The sequence below is a fragment of the Phasianus colchicus genome, chromosome 16 (assembly GCF_987193195.1).
Source record: "Phasianus colchicus chromosome 16, bPhaCol1.hap1.1, whole genome shotgun sequence".
Taxonomy (NCBI): domain Eukaryota; kingdom Metazoa; phylum Chordata; class Aves; order Galliformes; family Phasianidae; genus Phasianus; species Phasianus colchicus.
This window is the reverse complement of record NC_143451.1, coordinates 4,634,434-4,655,073: the sequence shown is the minus strand read 5'-3', so window position 1 is coordinate 4,655,073 and position 20,640 is coordinate 4,634,434. Positions and strand designations below refer to the sequence as shown.

General features: G+C 41.2%; 1 protein-coding gene and 1 long non-coding RNA gene across 3 annotated transcripts in view; one reads left to right on the top strand and one right to left on the bottom strand.

Annotated features, from left to right (window-relative positions):
* The window catches only part of GSG1L (GSG1 like), an 84,300-nt gene that overhangs the window by 45,417 nt on the left and 18,243 nt on the right, over nucleotides 1–20,640 (top strand). For both annotated transcript variants that reach the window (XM_090151858.1, XM_090151859.1), the window contains 2 exons: nucleotides 15,801–15,953; nucleotides 18,589–18,700. In XM_090151858.1, the coding sequence (XP_090007984.1) occupies nucleotides 15,801–15,953; nucleotides 18,589–18,700 (265 nt within the window). The remainder of the gene's footprint in view (nucleotides 1–15,800; nucleotides 15,954–18,588; nucleotides 18,701–20,640) is intronic.
* LOC149915734 (uncharacterized) lies at nucleotides 113–18,588 on the bottom strand. Its single transcript, XR_016471802.1, has 6 exons — nucleotides 18,267–18,588; nucleotides 16,972–17,046; nucleotides 10,571–10,668; nucleotides 7,484–7,607; nucleotides 5,576–5,684; nucleotides 113–245 (listed from the first exon to the last, which is right to left on the bottom strand). It is a non-coding gene; the product is annotated as an uncharacterized LOC149915734 (long non-coding RNA).

Sequence of the window (20,640 nt, the reverse complement as noted above, 5' to 3'; positions counted from 1 at the left end):
TGCAGACCTGTCATTTCTCTGATGCATTCCTTTTTCATTCAGCTGTTTGGTGTTTTTTTTTTTTTCAACGTAAATTAAGATTTATATTGTAATACAGACATTTCCCTGCCTCCTCTAGTAAGGAAGGACACTGCATAGTTTCCTCAGGCCATGGAGACATTTATAGTCAGAAAATTGCAGTGACACTTACTTTCAGGTCCCAAACGTCTCTTTGTGAGGGGGAATCATGTAACTGCTTGTGTGACCTAACATCAAGGAAAGAAGAGAGGGAAAATAATCTGGTGCAAAGGAAGGGCAGGCTGCAAAGCTTTCCTTTACCCCTGTACTGTACGTGCACATCCCCCCATAGCAATTTAGTCCATATTTCTCAATAGTATTCATCATCAGAAATATAAAATAAAAGGTAGAATTCAATTAACTAAGTTGGGAAGCTGATCACATCCTGCTTCCAGCTGAAAGCCAAGCACTCTGCCCACAGCCACAGAGGCAGACGATCCTTGTGCTGCCCTCCGTGCTCCTCATGAACTTCTGGAGAATCCAAAGGATGTGAAAACCCACATTTGTACACACACACCATGTTTTAGATCACGTGAGACAGTCCCAAAGCCTTCTGAGCAAATGGTACCTTCCTGAAGTCTGACAGTGGCAGTGAGTGGTGTAAGGAACAATTGTTCTCAGTCTGAATTGCTGATAAGCTGGACAGCTTGAAAGAGAAGGATGATTACTGCTAATAAACTAGTCGGGTATTCAGTGAGAGAAATACTAACAGTCTCTATGAAGGTCATTGTAAGCAAACTTGTAAGCAAACATAAGGGAAAAACAATCCTGGGATTACTAACACTGATGAGCTGTGAGCTAAACCTTACATACAGAAATGTGACCTTGGGACTGAACAGATTTGAAACTATTATCTCCACATTCAGTAGACAGCAAAAAGCAAACAGGACTTTAGGAATCCCAAGGAAAGGGCCTGAGAACAGAGCAGAGAATATCCTGTTGCACAATGACTGTACGTGACCAAGAGCCTCTCCCATATACAGAATACACAGTGGTATTTTTTTTCCCTTCTAGTCCAGTTCACAGAAAGGCAGCAAGAGTATTCAGAGTTCTAGAAGATTCTGTACAAGAAAGACTAAGATTCTTTAGCCCGAAGGAGAGAAATGTGAAAGGAGATATAAAGGACATTGATAAAGACGTAAAAGGAGCAGAAAAGGCAACAAAAGCACAAGGCCAAGCAGACACTGCATGATTTGAGAAGGACTCGAGACAAGCACAGCCTGTCTGTTAGAAAGGCACGAGGATGGTTTTGTGCTTCATCCATTTTCTGTGCAAGTTCATTAGGGTTCATAATGCATCACCCACGCTCATTCAAAAACAGCACTTAGTACTTAAAGTATTTTATTTTATTTTTTTTTGGTGCTGCTAAACGCTGTCAGCAGTTTTTTTTCCATAGCACTTTTAGAGTTGCTGCATGGTATCAGCGTATATTTCTAGGCTACTTTATTTTTTGTTTTCAAAGAAGTCAAGCTCTTTTGGTGCAGTTTTAGTGAACAAAATTACTTCTATTTCTGAAGCTATTCCATGCAGTTGTATGACATGTTCACATAAAGTGAGGGGAATGCTCAGCTGGAAGTAGAAAATACCAACTACCTGACTTATAAAGAAAAACAGAAAAGATTCTGCAATTGTGTATCAACTGAAATGTTGCCAACCTGATTTCTTCACCATCAGCCTTGTATTGTCATGAGATACTTCCATCACACGTGAAAAGAAAGCTGTGTTCAATGATGCCCAGCTTGCTTTCACTGCAAATTATTTAACTTATAGACCTATTCTGTTCTTTTGTAAATAGAAAGAACTTTAATTTTTAATTTCTTTAATTAATTTCTTTATTTCTTTAATTTCTTCATTCTGTCACTCAGCATTGACTTGACAACTATCCATTGTGCTGTGATAATATTCCAAAAGAAATCAGAGAAATCAGCGTTTTAACATGTGTTTCTCAAGCAGAGCAATGAAGGTATTCAGAGCAGATGATTGCAGAGGATCATCCAAATTCCAAAGTGAAAACCTGTTTAGGAAAGGTATGTAGCTGGATAACTGTGCTCAGCTGCTGGCAAGGGGCAGGAGACAGATTTTCCCACCTCTGAAGCCCTGAAAAACCTGCGTACACCTCCAGATTCTTGTGAGCATGCACACTGGGCAGAAGCTTGCAGCTATTCAGTAGTGGTGCTGGGCCAGATATTTGATTCTTCTTCCAAGTAAATAAGATATGATAAAAATGCAGCAAATACATAAAAATTGAGGGCGTTTTTCTGAGCTCAGCTGTACTACCATGCTTTGGTTTTCACAGAACATTGTGTAACTGGGAACACAACTTGTCTTTACAATGAGACTTCTGCTCGTTTTCTATACACATTCTTAGCATGAATTACCACTAAAAAGTGGTTGTTCAAGGTTTTTTTAATATCCAAAATGTCTCTAGGTATGCATGCTCAATTACTGCAACTGGGGACTCAGCTTTCCAGAGTTTTCTTTCAAGTTGGCTTTCTCTGCTCCAAATCAGGCCTGTGTCTCACCAACTTCTTGGCTAAGTACAGCTTGTTGGAGACTGTCAAAATACTTCCAAGCACATCATCTCTCCCTTTGAAGGCATGCTAGAAGGAAGCCTAAGCACAGACATAGTCTCGTTGTGTAACAAGTTTTTCTACAGTCCATCACCGATGAGCAACAAGTCAGAGTAAAACCCCATCAGAATATTTAAAAACTTTTTTAATAGAGAAAAGTTGGTCGCTGAAACATCTACGGGAAAATTTTAAAAATACATGGTGAGGCCCAGGTGCATCCTTACCACAGATCTGACTTTCGTAAATGAAAACCTGTTTCTTATTTTCACTGTTTAAGCATAAGGATCTACGATTTTGAGCTCCCTATCTTTAGTCCACTCATGCTGATCTGGATATTGTATTTCTGTTCAGCTATTACAGCTTTTGTATATATTGCACCAGTGCCACCTACTAAAAGGAGGCAGATCTGAGCAGCAGGATTTGGGGCAAACAGACCCACAGTGTGGTATAAATAAACACTTCCAACCTACACTTGGAGAGCCCTTCCCTGCTCTTAAGACAGCTGCCAACAATCTGTCAGAACCCTGTAAGCCTAACATTGAATTTATTAGCTATTGCTGGTTGTTAGCGCTAAATCTGCTTAGCAAAATCAGCTTTGTGATGGTAGATATAATGAGAAAGAAATATTTTCTGTGTCTGCATTTATTATGACATTATTCATTCACTAATGGTGAAGGAAGGTAGGATAACAGGTTACTAACAAGGTTACTTTGGCCAGGACTTTTAGAGGGCTCTCAAGGAGCAGTTGGTTTTGGGTCCCATGGAGGCTTCTATTTTCTAATTCTCATTACAGAAATGAATAATAAGATAGCAACTATTTCCAAAAGGAGCTGGAAGAAAGCTGCCACGTGATCTTCAAGTTCTGAATCGTCCCTGGGATTTTCTCAACAATGCAAATTAAAATTTCATTCTTGCTGATTATGTTGACATCAAAAAAAAAGGGTAGCTGGTTTAGTAAGGGGCGCCGATCTGTTACACTGAAAAGCACATCCAGTTTTTAACTACTTGGTGCATCTTTTAATGCACCTCCCAGCCTTTCCTCTGCCTATGGGCTGCTCAAGACCTTGCTTGTTCAACACAACTTTCTTTCCATCAGTGCCCACCCAGCACACTGGGCTGCGACATGCTCCATCATCCTCCATCTCTCACCAGCCCTTCTGGGCTCACTTTCTATCTCCCCTCTCCCATCCCTGCAGATCTGTGCCCAAAAGAACATCCACAGGGCCGTAGAGAATACATTGACATGGAAGAAACCATGGCTGAATATCATGTCCGGAAACTGGGGCACCATGGTGTAAAACAAAAGGTGGCAATAAGTCCCATCAAGTGACCTGATGAATGACAAGTATACACAAATACAGGCCTGTTCCTCCCCATGCTTAGAGCAGCATGGAGGTTTGAACTCCCTCATCCTTCTCTAAATAACATAAATGTCAGCTGTTAACCACAACGACAGTGAGGGCAGAAGGAGAATGATTTGCTCTGACCTGAGGAGTCCTGTTGGGAAGTTGCTTCAGAGCAAGCTAAAAGATCATTGTTCACTCAAAACTGAGATCTTTGCACCAACATAGGGCAAGATTCACATATAGGTTCACTGGACAATCTCTTTACAAGGATGGTACATACAAGGATGGTAAACTACTCTAGTGTTCTGTAAGACCTCACTTGCTTCAACAGTCAAATCCGTGGAACAATACCCACAAAAAATAGCAAAATGGCAGGTCATCAGCAACTGTCTGCACAGCACTGCTTTTTACTTATTCACAGGGAAATTCACATGCATAAAATAAACAAGACCTTTTAGACACCATGAAAATTGAGGCAGCATAAAATCTTACAGAAGGAAAATGTTCATTGCTGGTGAGTATTTAACGCTCAAAAATGTTACAGGGGACTTTTTAAATTATAGACTGCACTGGCAGAGATAGAAAATGACTCCTGTATGTCCTCTACACAGCTCGTGATGATGCATCCTGTAGAGATGAAAAATAAAAATCTGTGCTGTCTGAAAAGCAGCTGGCAAAACTAGGATGACAAACAAGAAGTAAATAAAGTCTCACCTAAACAAAGCACAGAAAAAAGAGAAAGCTTAGCCAAAACTATACAAGCTTTTAAGCCAGTGCTACAATAGCAGCTAATGAGAAGAAAAACAAGATGCCTGATTTTAATGGGTACTGACATAACTGGTGTATCAGAAATTTGACAAGAGAAAGATAACTAGAAGGACAATAACGTCATGGCACTGATTGCACCGAAAGTCAAAGCAGATGTCTTGTACTGAAGTTGAACAAGAACAACAGAGTAACATCATTAACAAACAACACAAATCTCAGACGATTCCATGCTCAGACAAAAAGTACAGAATTAAAGAAGTGGGTTAGCTATCAATAGCAGGGTCAGATTTGGGAGCAGGGATGGTATGAGGACAAAAAAGAAAATATCAGGAGAAAACTTCAAAACTCTGGACACACAGGCTGAGAAAACATCACTCTAGATATGATGCAGAGGCTAAAATTTGAAGAAACTTAATGGACATGGAGAAATGAGTTGAGAAACTTGTAGCTCTTCGCTTTTTTCCTGAGCAGAAAGCTTGGTTCAAAGTGTTACCAGGAGATGCTTCACATCTGTGACTAATAAATACACATTTAGCATCCTTGCAAAAGCAGTAAGTCAAAAAAAAAAACCTTGGGAAGGAGGGGATGTAACAAAAACAAAAGCTGATGAAAAGAAACCAATGGCTCAGCTAAAACCTCTCCACAGGCAACAGCACAGAGGCCTGTGCTCTCCCACACAGTCAGAACTGCTTGAAAAAATGGACAAACAGCTTATTGCTGATAATGGGCTGTTCATGGCGCTGAAAAAAAGGGGATTGCAGGAAAATGTGATTGCAATTACTGAGAAAATATCAACAGACAATATTCTATGTTGATAAATGCAAATAATCCTACCTTTGCATATATAGTGATGGGTTCTGAATTAATTTTAACCACTCAGGATAGAGTTCTTGGGGTGATGACAGACACTTCTATGAAAACATCAATTCACTGCTCTGCAGAGCTTAAGAAAAGATGAAAATAAATATTAGGATCATTGTAGGAAATGAAGAACAAAACAAAAAAAAATCTCCATAACACCACATGTATTCATGATGTACCCACCCACAGCACTGCGTGCACTCCTCAGCCCTCCCTTGCCACCCCCAGCTCAAAAAAGGATATAATAATATTTAAAGAGACAGAGAGGAGAATGACAGTGATACTCAAAGATAGGGAATGCTCTTTTGCATGGGAAGGAGAGCACGAAGTGGATTTCAGGCTGGAAAACAAATGAAATTCAGAATAGCTAAGATACAATAAAAAACCAACACAACTTTTTGGTTATGTACTGTGGAAGTGAAGAAAAAGAGGGTAGCTTTTCTGAAAGGGCTTCGACTGCCTAGAGATCTCCATCCAGTGAAAAGAAATGATTGGTTCTCCCTAAGGAATTGTACACTTTTCCAAACGGTTCCCATTGTCTTCTGATATATTTTACATTTTGCTTACATTAGTTTTAATAGAACTGTAATAGAGTATATGTGTGTATATATATATATATATATATATATGCATACACACTCATGCAGACCAGTACCTGTGCACTTGTAGTAGGAGAGTTAAGTACACAGGAGGAAACAATATGTTACTTACCTTGTTGCTTAACTTTTATCCATGGGGTTTTTCACTTTTTGTTTGTTTGTTTGTTTATTACACATCTATTATGAATCATAAGTTATTTTTAAAAGCCAGGCAAATATAAGAAGAAATCATGCTTAAGAGCAGAATTCCAGCTAAATTTGCAAGCAGTAAGCTTGCTTTTCATGCTGATAATGCAAAAGGTCTGGAGAATATTGCATCTCTGCCGTGGGGAATGCTAGCTGCAAGGTCTGAGTATAATTCATCCCTCAGCCCAGTACTGAGGAAGTACATGACCAAGCCTGAACTGCAGCTCTACAGAGGGAACATTTAGCCAAAATATACTCATTAATGCTTATGGGACAGTTCTGAGTCTTTAGAGTATTTTTCATGATCTTTCACGTTATGTTACTCAACCGAACGCGCAGTAGGAAAAAGAACACAGAACTAAGATATTCCTCAGTCTGTTCAATGTCACATACAGGATTAAATTCAGAACCAAGTACAAAGTCAAAACCACAAAAAGACACAGCAACCACATCAGCATGGCAAAGAGAATCTTTTTGTTTAGCTCACAGCACAACCTCACCTTCCAAAACACAGAAACCCATGAAGAACTACAGCTAAACAAAACCGCTGGCATTTCTTCTATCAGCTACACAGATCCTGGTGATTACATTTGTCAAATGGTCTTTCAAGTTCTGAGACTGCAGTCTCTTCTCTGGGAGCTTTTTTTGACTGCCTTAGTTGTTTTACAAGAGCAGATAGTTTTAGATATATCCAATGGCTCTTAGGATTATGAAGCTTTCTTTGCTTTAGAGGGAAGTTTTACTGAGTTCTGTGGTCTGTCTCTCTCATTCCACTTTTTCTACACTGCAGCACAAGAGGAGCAGGCAGATGGTCTGATATTATGAGGCTGCATTAACCAACAGATGGACTGACTGCTCAGAGCTGAGTCCCTATGCCAGCCACAACAGCATGCTCAAGGTTTATTCCTTTCACCAATTTTTATTGATCATTCCAACATTTCTGGCTTTTAATTCCAGTCTTGAAGCAGCAGACATGAGCAAATGACTCAAACCATCAGAAAGCAACTGGAAGAGAAAGCACGAGATTTACACGACCAATTTAAGATTACATTAATGCTTTTCCCAAACAAGATGTACAACATTTCACAATGCGTACCTGTTTGTATATTTTTCCTCTCTTTTCTCTTCCAATGAATGTGAAGTGGAGCAATTAATGTGAGATCCAGGTGTCAGTTCCAACACAGAAGACAAGTCTGGAAAAGCAGAGCTCTGACGGAGTGCTTAGAAACATAGGGGGAAGAAAACCCAAATCAGAAGAAATGAGAGGGAGAGGACCAGAAATGCAGAGAAAATGTCACTTAACATCTTAAAAGTCAGTAGAGCAAGAAAACCGTATAACCATTAAGTCTATGTAGCACTCATCAGAAAAAGCAGGATCTATTCTGTGAACGTTGAAGGAGCTGTCAGTGCACTAGCAGCACTGTGCTACTCATTCTGGAATGGAATATTAAAGAAAATAATGTTAAAGAAATAACTAGATTTCCACTGATGCGGCAGACACATTGCTCAGTCCCACTGTTTCTATCACATAGAGACTTTTTATCATATGAAATGTGATGTCGAAAACACACTGCTTGTATCAGAAACTTCCAGACAGATCAAGCTTGAGGTGACAGAGGAGTGATTTGAGATGATGTCACATCATAGCTCAGAAGAATTCCTTCTGACTGTCAGAGCAGATATTTAGCAGTGAATTACAAGGAATCTGGCAAGTATAAAGCTTTTTGAAATCTCTTCAGCTGTCCTAACACTGGCCCAGTATTATGACTTGCACAGGGACAGCGTGGCACAGTGGCACAGCTAAAATGAGACCGCTTTGGTCAGATCCTTGAATCCATCAGCCAGGAGGGCAGCTCTCCCAATAGAACATCTGGTGAGCAGTCACCACATTCTACCTTCAGTGGGGAGCACAGACAGAGGCAGGAGTTGTTTCCAAGGAGGATAAAATCCCACTGCGATATTCTGAATATAAGTTTACCATAATAAGGAAACTGTATTTCTGTTGGAAAAGGCCCACAGGAATCAATACAGACCTCAGGCCGTGGCTCCCCGCGCATCGCTCACGGAATAGCGGGGCATTCAGGAGGCCGTGTCACTGGTTTGGCAGGCAGCACACATTTTCAAGCCACCAGCCAAAAATGTATGACTAATATCTCCGTGCACACCATTCCTGCCTGCACCACGTACAACACAGTTAACATGACTCAGCAGTCTCCTTCAGGAATAGCGGTACGATTTTCCCAGAAGAGATTCTTTATGAGCAAACAGCTCATGTTTATGGATTAAAAATGCTTTGAACTCTTAACAGCAATTCCACTGTCAGCCGCCTCTTTAGTGTTGCCTTGAGAACAGGCACTAATGCTGGATTTTTGACAGTCAATTTCGTGACCTGACCACCTGGAGAAACGGGCCAGGATGGGATTTCAGTATCGTTATTTCATCTGGAGACGGGCCTTGCAATCTGGCATCGGAAGCTGTTGGCACAAGGAGCTGGCATCACAAATCAACTTTCTGAATTTTCAACAAATAACGTAATCATACACACTGGGCGTGGTTGTATCTGCATGTAATAGAAGGCATAGATGTGTTTTTATATTCTCTAGAACTGGTTTGCCAGCTGCGTTATTCTCAGAAGCACAACAGTAGATGAAGTTATGGAACTTTGTGATACCACAAACAGAGGCAAAGGCTTCTTTATCAGCACGGTCTCATTCAGACAGCATTGAATTCTGGCTATTTCAGCTCCAATTGCAAACAAGTCTGGGAATGGCTTTACTAACATAAGACAGCCAGGAATCGTCTTGTAAGGAAAAAGCACTGAAGCATATATCAATAATTTCTTCCCATTCTTGAGGTCAATTTAACCAGAGCTCGCTCTCATATAAAAGGTATGGTCACAACCGTTGCTTATTTTTCAGGACAGGAAATTGCAGTGGGTTTGAACAAAGAGTACTTGGTGCTTTGATTTGTACTTCTGCTCAGAGCATTCTGAACAGCCCTTAGTTTTTCTTTCTCCAAATGAAAAAGGCCAGAGATGCAAACCAGCAGAATACCCTACAAAGACAGCAGCAGTGATTGCAGTTTCGTATTTATACTTCTTCAGTTGGGTACTGTACAGCCTAAACCTGCTCAACACTTCTAGAAGTCATTAACCACACTGTTCTTTGGACTGCTTAATCAGGAATTCATCAAAATGTGGCATGATGCCTGGAGTTCTTTTAAGTATAATTTCTGTGACATTTTTCAGGATTCCTTTTTCAAAGGAAACTCAGCATTGAAAACTTCTGATTCAGGATGCTCCTTGCTGAGAGGTAATAGTGTGTTCATTTACAGTGCCTTGCCTGATGCTCAGGGTTGACATACTTGAATAAATTCAAGTTTAGTGAAGAATTTTTCATCCTTGAGACTCATTACAGGCGGAGGTAAAGCCTCTTTATCTCATTGTCAAAAATAAATTCTGCTTGCCTCATTTTTCCATTCCAGAATTGCCTGCAGCATCCTTTTGTTAGCATGTTGTCACTGTGCAGCAGTTGCACTCAACATGATCACCACTTTTGAAGATATGCACTTAGTATCTACGAATCTGTTTGATGCTGCCCTCCACTATCTGCCAGAAGAACAAGGGACTGATCTTGTCAGATGGTTATCATGTACTCGAGTTCCTCAAGTTTCAGCAATCCTGTGAATAACAATTACCTTTTCAATCACAATGAGCAGTATGTTCATTTGTTTATAGTTGCAGGGAAATACATTTCCTTTGCATCCAATTCTGCTGATTCAGAGGCTGAGTCTTTTCCTGGGGTGATCCGAAAGGCAGAATTCAGTCCTGTGAAGAGGCAGCACTGATGGTTTGCACCAGGAACTCCACAAAGACAACACGCTGCTAAGGAAACAACAGTAGTGCAATGCTCAGGGATGCAAACAAATTCACTAATGTCCTGGCTAATTTGTTGATCTAATAATCTCTAAACAACAGAAGAAAGAAAAAGTATGCTTTCAGCAGCACTATATTTTCATCTTAGGCAGAGATTATCACAGGACAATCTGCCTTGAAATCAGACTATAAAAAGGGCCTTCTGAAGGAAGAATCCTATGATTTAAGTCAACATAGATGGACTTTTTCAGTTTGCCCCAGCTCCATCATCCCACGTTCCTGGTAACTCGTCCCAAGTCACATACTTACAAGGCTTTAGCTTTTCCAGGGTTGTCCTGAAGATTAAGACCCATTCCCTCCAGGAGCAGCTCCACAATTTGTGGTGTTCAGCTCCAGAACAATCCCACCTGCAACATATCCCCACACAACACTCACAGAACAGGAGCAAAGAGCCAAAGTGACCCACAATACACAGATTTCTATCATTGCCAGCTAGACTGTTGAGGATGTGCTAGGCTGGTTAGTGTAGAGACACCTAGGGAAGAAATGGCAAGATAAGGCATATCAGAACAGCAGGTGTTGATGGTAATGAGATTACTAAGTCATCAAAATCCTCCTATCTACATGTAGCTTCTCATGACACCATGCTGGGAGACACAGGACACCAAGTAAATTGTGATGTGTAATAGAGACATAACAGTGAGACTGCTGTCAGCTCCTGTCTGAGACAAGAGCATAGCACATTGCTGATAACCTGCTAAAAGCTCAGGAGGTGTGAGGTGGACTTGACAGGCAGTATTCCTCTTACCCAGTATCATTTCAGGGAATCCTGAAAATACTGTCTGAATATATTTTGCTTGTGAGAATACACATATGGGAGTGTAAGGGAAACAGTTCTGCTTTAATTTTGTTTTAAAGTAGAAGACCATTCTTTGTTAGGAAGTCATACATTGCTGCCATAGCACTGCAAGGTGAGCAGGGATGAGACACTGCCTGACTAATGCTGCACATTGTGAGGAAGAGGCAGTCAGGAGCTGGAACCTCTCTGCATTTACAAGGAACGTCCTTGGCTTAACACACACATCTTTGTCGAGCTCTGTACATGAGCTCATGGCAATGCTCTGTTCTCACATAACAGTTTAGTGAAGAAGCAAGCCGAAAGCATACACAGGACAAAGACCAAATGTTGAGAAGAATACAGACCCTTGGAGGTGAAGGCCATCCAGGTGGGAGACTCCTAATGAACCAAGTGCTGACTACTCCGAAGGAAATATTTTCTTAAAGGCTGAGTTAAGTCAGACAAACCACGGTGGCAGGGGACAGAGGCTAATAGGTACTGAGATAGTAAAGGCAACAAGAGAAGACAGAGAAAGAAGAGAAAAATCCTCCAGAGAGCTTCTTGCCTGTCACATGGAACAACTGAGGTCTCCCCTAGAGATGGAGCTCTTTGCTTTGCAGGAAGGAGGCTTCTGAGGCTGGAAGTGGAGTTAAGTCCTGGCAAGGGACTGCTTGATAAATCTCAGGTTGGGAGCAGTGCATTGGGAGATCACTTCAACATAAGCACAGAACAAGGAGACATTCTCTCGAGAAAGAAGAACTGTTCTGCTTCTGATCATCTTCTACATGAAGATGCAGAACGCAGATACAGCTTGCATTTGCAGGATGTTATTCTTTCAGATGAAATTCAAACTCAAAACAGGCAGGAAAGGACATACAACTGTGTAAATTCCATGTGTGCTACTTACCTTCTCCCTGTATTACAGATTCTTTTTAAAAGGTACAAAGCAGATATTCGATGTACAGTAAGATGTGAGGGTCCTGATCCTGCCTTCTGGGTAGGACCAGGACTCAAAGAAGGAAGAGATGTCCATACCTTCCACAACAAACTCTCTCTGTACCGTACTGGAAAAAAGTTCCTCCTCCTGTTTGACCAGATGGAACCTATTTCTCTCAGCAGCACTTACTACTCTTATTACTCAGACACCTACGGTTAGAGAACTCAAAGCACTTCCTGTGACACCAACCAGTCACTGCTTTCCTTCCTCCTGTCGCTTTCTCTTTGACCAACAGGGTTACTGTGCCCTTCACTCTTACCTCTCTGAACTCTACAGTCACTTTGAAGACAATCAAGGCTACTTCTAGCAGTATCCCACATAACGCATGAGCTGCAAGATGCAATAAATAGTGTGAGGGTCAGATGAGCCTAGGCAAGTCCTCTGCAGCATCACAGCCCCTGGCATGCAGTAAACAACGCAAAACAGCAAGTCATGTTGATAGATAAGCATCTCCATCCCCTATCGAGGACAGCCTCTGATAACCACCACCCTCATTCCCAGCTCTGTCACAATTCTTTCAGTGCATCAACATACAGTCCCCAAGCAGTACCACACTGACCTGAGCAGAATTTCTCCTCCCCCTTCTGCCTCTTAGTGCTGTGCTAAATGTTGTGTCCCCATGTGCTGGGCTCCGGGAGCTGCAGCTTTGCCCTCTGGGCCCTTCCATAGAGACAAACTGTGCATCTCTGTAGTCCCCCAGCATTTCTCAAACTCATTACGGTTGTGTCTGTAGCATCCAGTTTCAAGCACCTGTTCCTAGGTGTGCAATAGGCAGCCTACATGCAGTTTACATACTTGAAGTAAACTCCAGAAGCCAAAATGTAGGAATCCTGATACGGTCAGTAAAACCACACTGGCTTTCCTAACTTTTTAAAGCAATTGGCTCAGATTACTTCTTGATGACATTTACATTGAAGCTTGCCTTTCTCTCCTACTCCTTATAAACTGCATCAGATCGCTTATTTAATAGTGTGATGATGGAACGCAGTGACAGCGTACAAATATTAATGAATTGTCTGTGCTTCTGGAAGCTTAGAAAATCTCCAAGCTCTTGGTTTCTTTGGGCAAAATGAAATTTACAAACCGAAAGGTGAGTGAATGACAACTGCAGTTCATCATTTGGAACAGGGTGTTGAGGTTGATAAGCTTTGCACTGGAAGCTGGGGAGGAAGCAATAGCAATCAGGCTGGAGAGAGACAGAGCAAAAAGAATCACCAGAACTTTGAAGGTGAAGTTAGTATTTTTGGTTGTATATAACTCTGAACAAAACAGACAATGGGTGACATGTTTTATTTACCAAATAAATCTAGGTCTGGCTCTCAGGTGAAAATAACTTTTTCATCTGCTCAGAAAATGAATCATGATTACTTTATAAGCTTACATCAAACAATGTTCAGCATCAGGACTTAGTATTGAGGCCCCTTCAATTCCCAGAATCTCAAATCTGCATTTAATTTGGAAGCAAGCCAGAGATTGGTACAGTGCATGCGAGGCAGATTGAAGCACTTTTCTTAGAAATGTCTGTGTTACTAATACTAGTAAACACTAATATTACAGTGGTGCTGGGAGATGCTGTGCTCAGCACTGTTGTGCACAGCCCAAGGAGATTGACCTTTAATGCCCTGGAAAGATGCTGGAGATGATCAGAGCAAATGCATGCATATGATTATTTGAGAGATGTGAGTCTGAGCAGGGTGAGGGTAGGGGTCACCCACCAGTGCATAGGTCAGGTGGAGACAAAGGAAACCTTGCAAGAAGAGGGGTTGAAACAAGAGGATAGATTACATATCCAGTGAAATAGAGGACAGAGCCACACCACAGCCTTGAACTACAATCACTGCTACAGCACTACTCTGGTCTGTAGGTATCAGCAGTGAGTATCCCCAGAAGTTAAAATGGGGAATAAACAAACATTGGGGCAGACACGCTCTGTGTTATTCTATCAAGGTTGGGTAGAGGAATTTCTGAATTTGAACTAGTTATTCAGGACTTACAGCTGCCTCAGGTTACAATCAGGTTTACATAATCTGACTCATTCCGACTCATTTCATCATTTTCTTGCTATAGAAACTTAGGGTTTTAAGAAAATGAGGTAAAATCTCTCCTTAATCCTGCAGTATCTCAGAACAATACCTTGGCTGTGTCTCTCTCTCTATTTCTTTTCAGAGAAGTGTTGCCAGTTGCCTTGATTCCAAATTGACTAATAGACGTGAAAAAAGCAGCTGTTTGCTGTTGATAGATGCAGCATTACACAAAGTCAGTGTAAGAAATTAAAAGGCTTGTTTACAGCTATCTTTGCAGCACTGTTTAAGAACTCAAAAAATCAGATATGGTGACAAATAATCACACGTATTAATCAGATGCAGTTTCTCAGACAAAATGTGAGCTGGGATCATCCTGGTCACTGATAAGACTCAAATATTTGATGAAAGTGAGACTGGGTATCTGATTCACTAAGCTCAACTACATACATTATCATACATGTTCTTACAGTGAGGAGAGAATGTATAAATATAAGTGAATTCTGTGGTAGTCTCTATGGTTACAACTAGCATTTTTCTAATATACACCATTGTCTTCAAATGCTTAATTTTCCATGTTTCAATTGCTTAGGCTGAAATTTTCCATCGCTGCTTGTTGTTTCCAGGTCAATTCTCTAGCAGTTACACTAGCAAATGTACAGAAGAATTCTAGCAGGTCCTCAATGCTGAAACAGCAATTGGGAATCTGGCAGGGACTTACTATTATCATTACCATCCTCTCACATTTACCCCATGGCTTGCTGACTTTTAAAGACTCAGCAGATCCTGCTAGAGGTTTTGTACTGAAATTTCCAAGTGTAACATCTACAGCAAATGCATCAGCCTCACATGGCCACTACCACAATGCAACCAGAACCACGTATCTGTGGACAACCCCAAAGAGCTGCAAAACAAGGTTCAGATGGGGCACATCAACTCTTCCCTTCACCTGAGGGATTGTACCTAGGGGCTGAGGACACAGAAGGCTGCACAATTATTATTTTTACCTGCAGCTTTTCAACTGATTATAAATACTTGGCTTCACCCCACCAGTATTTTGGCAGCTTTCATATTCAGCCCAGCAGCAGATACATGATTGGATCTCCAAAAACCCACAGCAGTACAATCATTCTGCAAAACACTAACTTCTGCAAAAGGGAGTTTCTAAGAATAAAGCCCAAGTATTATGTATTTCAAACCTGGACAGGAAATATTTTCTTTGAACAGCCTTGCCAAAAAGAAGTCCAAGACTGGACATCTCCCACTAACCATACTTTTAAATTATGTGTGCCATCACCATCATGCATTCTAGATTCTGTTTATTTAAGTCATGGTACAGTGGGGGGAAAATAGACTCCATATGCTATGCTTTGGGTCACAGGAGTTGAGATGCTCTAGGTTCTCAAAAAGAGGTTCTCTAGCCAAGCTGGGATCCTAAGCAACAGCTTGTTCTTTCTCTAATATCTTTATCACCCTTCCATTCTTCAGATCTCCATTCATCACCTTTTCTATTTTTCAGAGTTTAGGTGGTTGTCTACTAAATTTAAGCTTTTTCTACTAAATTTAAGCTTTTTGAATATCCAGTTACCGCTGTTCCTGATTTCCTAATCATTTTTTACTACCTTTGACCTCATGGAAGTATTTAGCAAGTAAGTGACCAGTTGCTTCTCTTGTACATTGCAGGTGTCCTATGGTTGTCAGTAGTATCTGAGGTGTTATACATCATGCTGTTAGTCGTCGGATTCAGCCTTATGTGCCTCGAGCTCTTTCATTCAAGCAGTGTAATAGATGGGCTCAAGTTAAATGCCTTTGCTGCTGTCTTCACTGTGCTTTCAGGTATGAGTGTTCCTTTCCCTTTTTTGCCTTAAGAATGGGACAAATCAAAATGCTAAAACTCTGAAGGGATAAAAAATGGGGGCTACAAGACTCTTATCTCCATTGAACTATCACACTTCCACTGGGAGCTGGAGCAGCATAATAAAGTCACCTCTTGACAGGGAGAAGAAAAAAAAGCACAGTTCTGATTTCACAACAGCAGTGCAGTAATTAGGCTCTCCCATACCCTGCCCAGCCACTACCAGAGTCTCAGCCTCCTTTTTCAGCAACATCATTTTGATAATGCAATAGGAAATGAGAAATATATTGTGTTGAAAATTCTTTTTTCTGTGTTAATCCTAAGAACATATGAAGGCTTGACACTCCAAACCAAAGAAAGATGTTTATCTTGTTCTTTAGCAAGACTGAGAATGAAAAAGATTCCAGTAATCACACTTAGGAGAAATCCCAAGAGTAAGTTTGGGACATGTATATCCTTCAGAACAACTGGTTCAGACTGTTTTCATGCTCTGTCTGTACTTGGAGCCTCTCAGTGTATGAACTTAAGGAATTCACTGGTCTAAAAGTTATCAGATCTAACCGCGTAAGGAAGGACCACTTCACCTCTACGCTGGCTCAGAGCTCCCCTTCCCAGGTTTTAACAAGCAACCAGCCACAGCTGGCTTTTGTGAGCACAACTGGATGGATTTCTCTGGAAGATAGAACATCTGAATTAAGAGAATTTTGTTCTGCTGTGTTTCAAGCTGAAAGACATCATAACATGCAATGCACATTTTTGTGAAGGAGTGTCAATCTTCAGGGACCTCCTCAAACTGAAATACAGCTAGCGATATACAACTTTGATCAGAAGTGAATCTGAGAGGACAAAAAAAAACGTCTGCTAAAAACTACCAAAGCATAATTTTCTGGTTCAGATGTCACTCCCAACCCTCTTCCCATTAGGCAGAAAAAGTAATAAGTGCCAGCTTCAATTTCATCCCTGTGTTCCAGCAGCCCTTGTTCACGACCTCCTACTCACCTGAGTCAATGGACTGTCATCTTGGCCTCCCACTCAGCAAATGGGCTGAACACTGCTGAAACATCCCTCTAAGTTCTGTAGGCAAGAAAAACAGAACAGCCTTGCTGAAGTTAGTCCTGGCTGTGTCAAACCTCCTAATGACTCTGAGTGACAATGACATGCCTCAGGGTAGTCTGTAATGTTTTATTAAGGCTGAAAGGCTACTGGCAGAAATTATAGGAACAGAAAGCACAAATTCTTAACATCGATATCATAACCATCAGCTGGAGAAAAATCCATTTACTTAAGAAGTATAGCAAGCTTTCAATGAATTCTGGAAATGAAATGTAGCCAGAGACAAGGAAGGTGAAGCCATGCTCCTGCGAGGCCTCCCACCCTCCTGAAATCCCAGTTCTGCCTGTGGGATCTGCTCTTTCCTCCTCCTGACTACCCAGTGTGTCACACTGACATGAAGCAGCTGAGCAATTCCCTGCAGTTCCCTGTAATAAAATATCTTCCTTCAGCCTGTGCAGCAGTTTGTAGCAAATATAAATTTTGCCTTGCTGAAGGTCCTGCTTACCATACCTGCAACAGAAACACATCATTCCCCTGGCTTCCTCCCCCAGAATTGCCCTACGTCATTCCACAGGTGTGATGTGAGACTAATGAAGTGCTTTTGATTCTGGAAGTAAGCAGGAGTCAAGTTTAGAAGAGTCAAAATTTGGGTCTCGGGGAGAGAAAATTGGGATTTGCCACTTGGAGGAAAGGCACCAGTGAAAAAACATGAATGGTCTGAGACATCAGGTGATTGATGCTTACTTAAGCAGCTGTATCTCACTATTGTAGCTGCAAAGTTCTCTAAGCATCAGAGCTGCTTTTTGCCACCATTTTTTGAAAAGTGAGGTTTGCTTTTCCTCAGTGGGATGTCTAGATGTAAAAAAAAATACAGGCAGATTTTTCTGCTGAAGCTGAGGAGCCACACTGGTGGTAATGTACCCTGTGACTTGACTGCAGCTCTGCTCTTTAGCATCACAGGGAGCACAGTGCCTGTAATACAACTGCCTGATCTTCCAGTTGCACTTATCTCAGCAAAATACAGTTGTGCCACAAAGCAAGCATCGTCAGAAGTCTTCCTATGATTATCTCATCACACATTACTAAGAATGCTGTTAACTTTCTTGGGTAACATCCAAGTGTTTTTTCTAAGTGCACAAATTTACATATCTGTCAATTATTCAGCTAAAATATAGTTCTGTTTGGAACCAACACATCCACCCTAGCATTGCCTACAGAAGAGTCTCTTCTTGTTCTCTTACCTGAGGCCTGTCTGGGTCAGGCTGTGAGATGCCTTCTGGCTGGCATACCCTTGTTTTGCAGCAGCGAGGTTGGTGGTGATGCTGATGGTGCCGAATTTTCTTCAGTGGTTTTCTTTAACTTTTCTCTTAATTGAGGTTTCAGTACGATGTAAAATAGCAAGCTCTCAGTCACACCTTTCCTCAGCACACACCTCCACAGGAGAACAGGAGACGTGAAAATACAGCAAAGCCTGCAGCAGAGCTTTCAGAGCACTCCCAGCAGCAGCTGTCTCAAGAACTGTAAAAAAAAAAAATTTCAGCTGTTCTGCCCTTTGCTTCTCAGGTCTCCTGGGGATGGTGGCACACATGATGTATACTCAAGTGTTCCAAGTGACAGTCAGCCTCGGGCCAGAGGACTGGAGGCCACATTCATGGGACTATGGATGGTCCTTCTGGTAAGTGTCACCACCTCTTAATATCTTTTCATTTCTGAGTTGGTCCATCAGCCTGTTGGGTGATTGTACGTATCATCCCAAATTGCCAGGAACATGCATGTGAATTTCCAGCTGCCAAAACACTACGAGCAAAACTCCACTGTGGCCATACTATCACTGAAGTGTTAGAGGACAGTTATCAGTAACTGTGCAGCAGCAGCTGTGCATATCAGCAGGTACATAGCATTTCTGAATAAATAGCAGCCACAATTACCAACACAGATTGAGCACTCTCATTAAAGTTCAATTTAGGTACATAATTACCGCGGCATTTCAAAGAGTTTTAGGGGGGTTTTGTTGTTGTTATAATTAATGTCTTCGTTGAACCCTACAGTGCAATTTTTAACACAGCTGCAGAGGAATGCATAGCACTCCTAGCACCATGGTCATTCCCTGTGAGGCATGGGGAGGTTTGGGACAATGGACATTTAGGAGAATTATTGTTATATATATATATTTTTTTGAAACTTTCCCATTATCTTTGAAAATTACACAAAAATAGCTTGGTCAAGATGCACCAACTGCCTTACATCATTTGCAACTTTCTAAGAAACTTGATAAGAAAAGGAGAATGCAGAGAATAAAAAGACAAACTCTGCAGACAACATTCACATCCCTCCAGAAGCATCAGCCTCTTTGTATGGCGAATGGGGAAAATACTTTAGTTTTTCTTTCATTTCTGAATATATTGCATCATTTTAATTCCACCTCAAAGCTCAGACAACAATCTTTGCAAACAACAATAAATGAATGCAAATACATCTTATGCACAGCACTGCAGGGAGTTATTAGTCTCTCCTCTCCTCAGTAGAGTGTGTTTCATGAGAGGACTTATAAACATTTTAGGAACATATCATTAAATATAAACAACATTATTTTAAAAGTGCACCTTATTATCTGTATTAATGGTAAATATTCATTATTGCATACAATGATGAGCTTATAAAATTATTATAAGTGTTTATAAAGTATGTAATAATAATCACTGGATATTTATTAATATAATTAAATAGTAATGCTTGCTATCTGTTTTTAGTAATCTCTTTCATGATTTACCACATAACTAAACATTCAGAATGTTGCTAAACGTCTTGCATGACAAACCAGTCATTAGAGTTCATTTCATCCTGTGTAAGACGAGAGCCATCATGCCATCAGAGGCTCATAGGTCCTGTATGGCATCCTGGTAGACCACCTGCTAGAGCACAGAGAATTAAAACAGCACAGGAAGGAGTGCCAGGGATCAGTGCCATGGCTAAGAGCCAAAGGGCACGAATGGAGATCCAGGCTGTCATTCACTTCCCACGTAACAATGGGAAAACTATTTCTCCCATAACTTCATTTCTGCTCTATCAAATGGGAATGATAATTACGCTTCCCAAAATGAGGAATAGTTGCTTGTGTCACAGGGTTCGCAGTGCAGCCTTTGGTCCATGTTACCTTACCCCATTTTCCCAAGCCCTTGACAAAGCCTGGCACAAGTCAGGAGTGGAGCAGGAGGTCCTCCAGGCAGTGAATTTCAGCAGCCAGAGGATCAGTGGATGTCCAAGCGTGGCCCCTCCAGAAAGAAAACAAATGCACAGGTCGGAGCTGTTTGAGCCACAAACTGAGCCTCAGCTGAGCCACCAGAGGCAGTGCAGATGCAATCCCACTACACTTGATCCACAGCTGGCACAGAGGCACTGCTGCTAAAGAGGTCTCCACTAAGGTAGGATGCAACTCAGCAGCCTTTACACTTAAAATTAAATTTAACCAGGGTCCATACAAGCTAAAATATATCAGTCATAATTGTCTTGCGATGATGATTTGCTACATGCCAAACTTGAGGGCACAACCAGAGTCTTTGTTCTGCATTTCCTTCTCCGAACCTTTCAGTATTTCTGAGTTAATAATTAGGAATT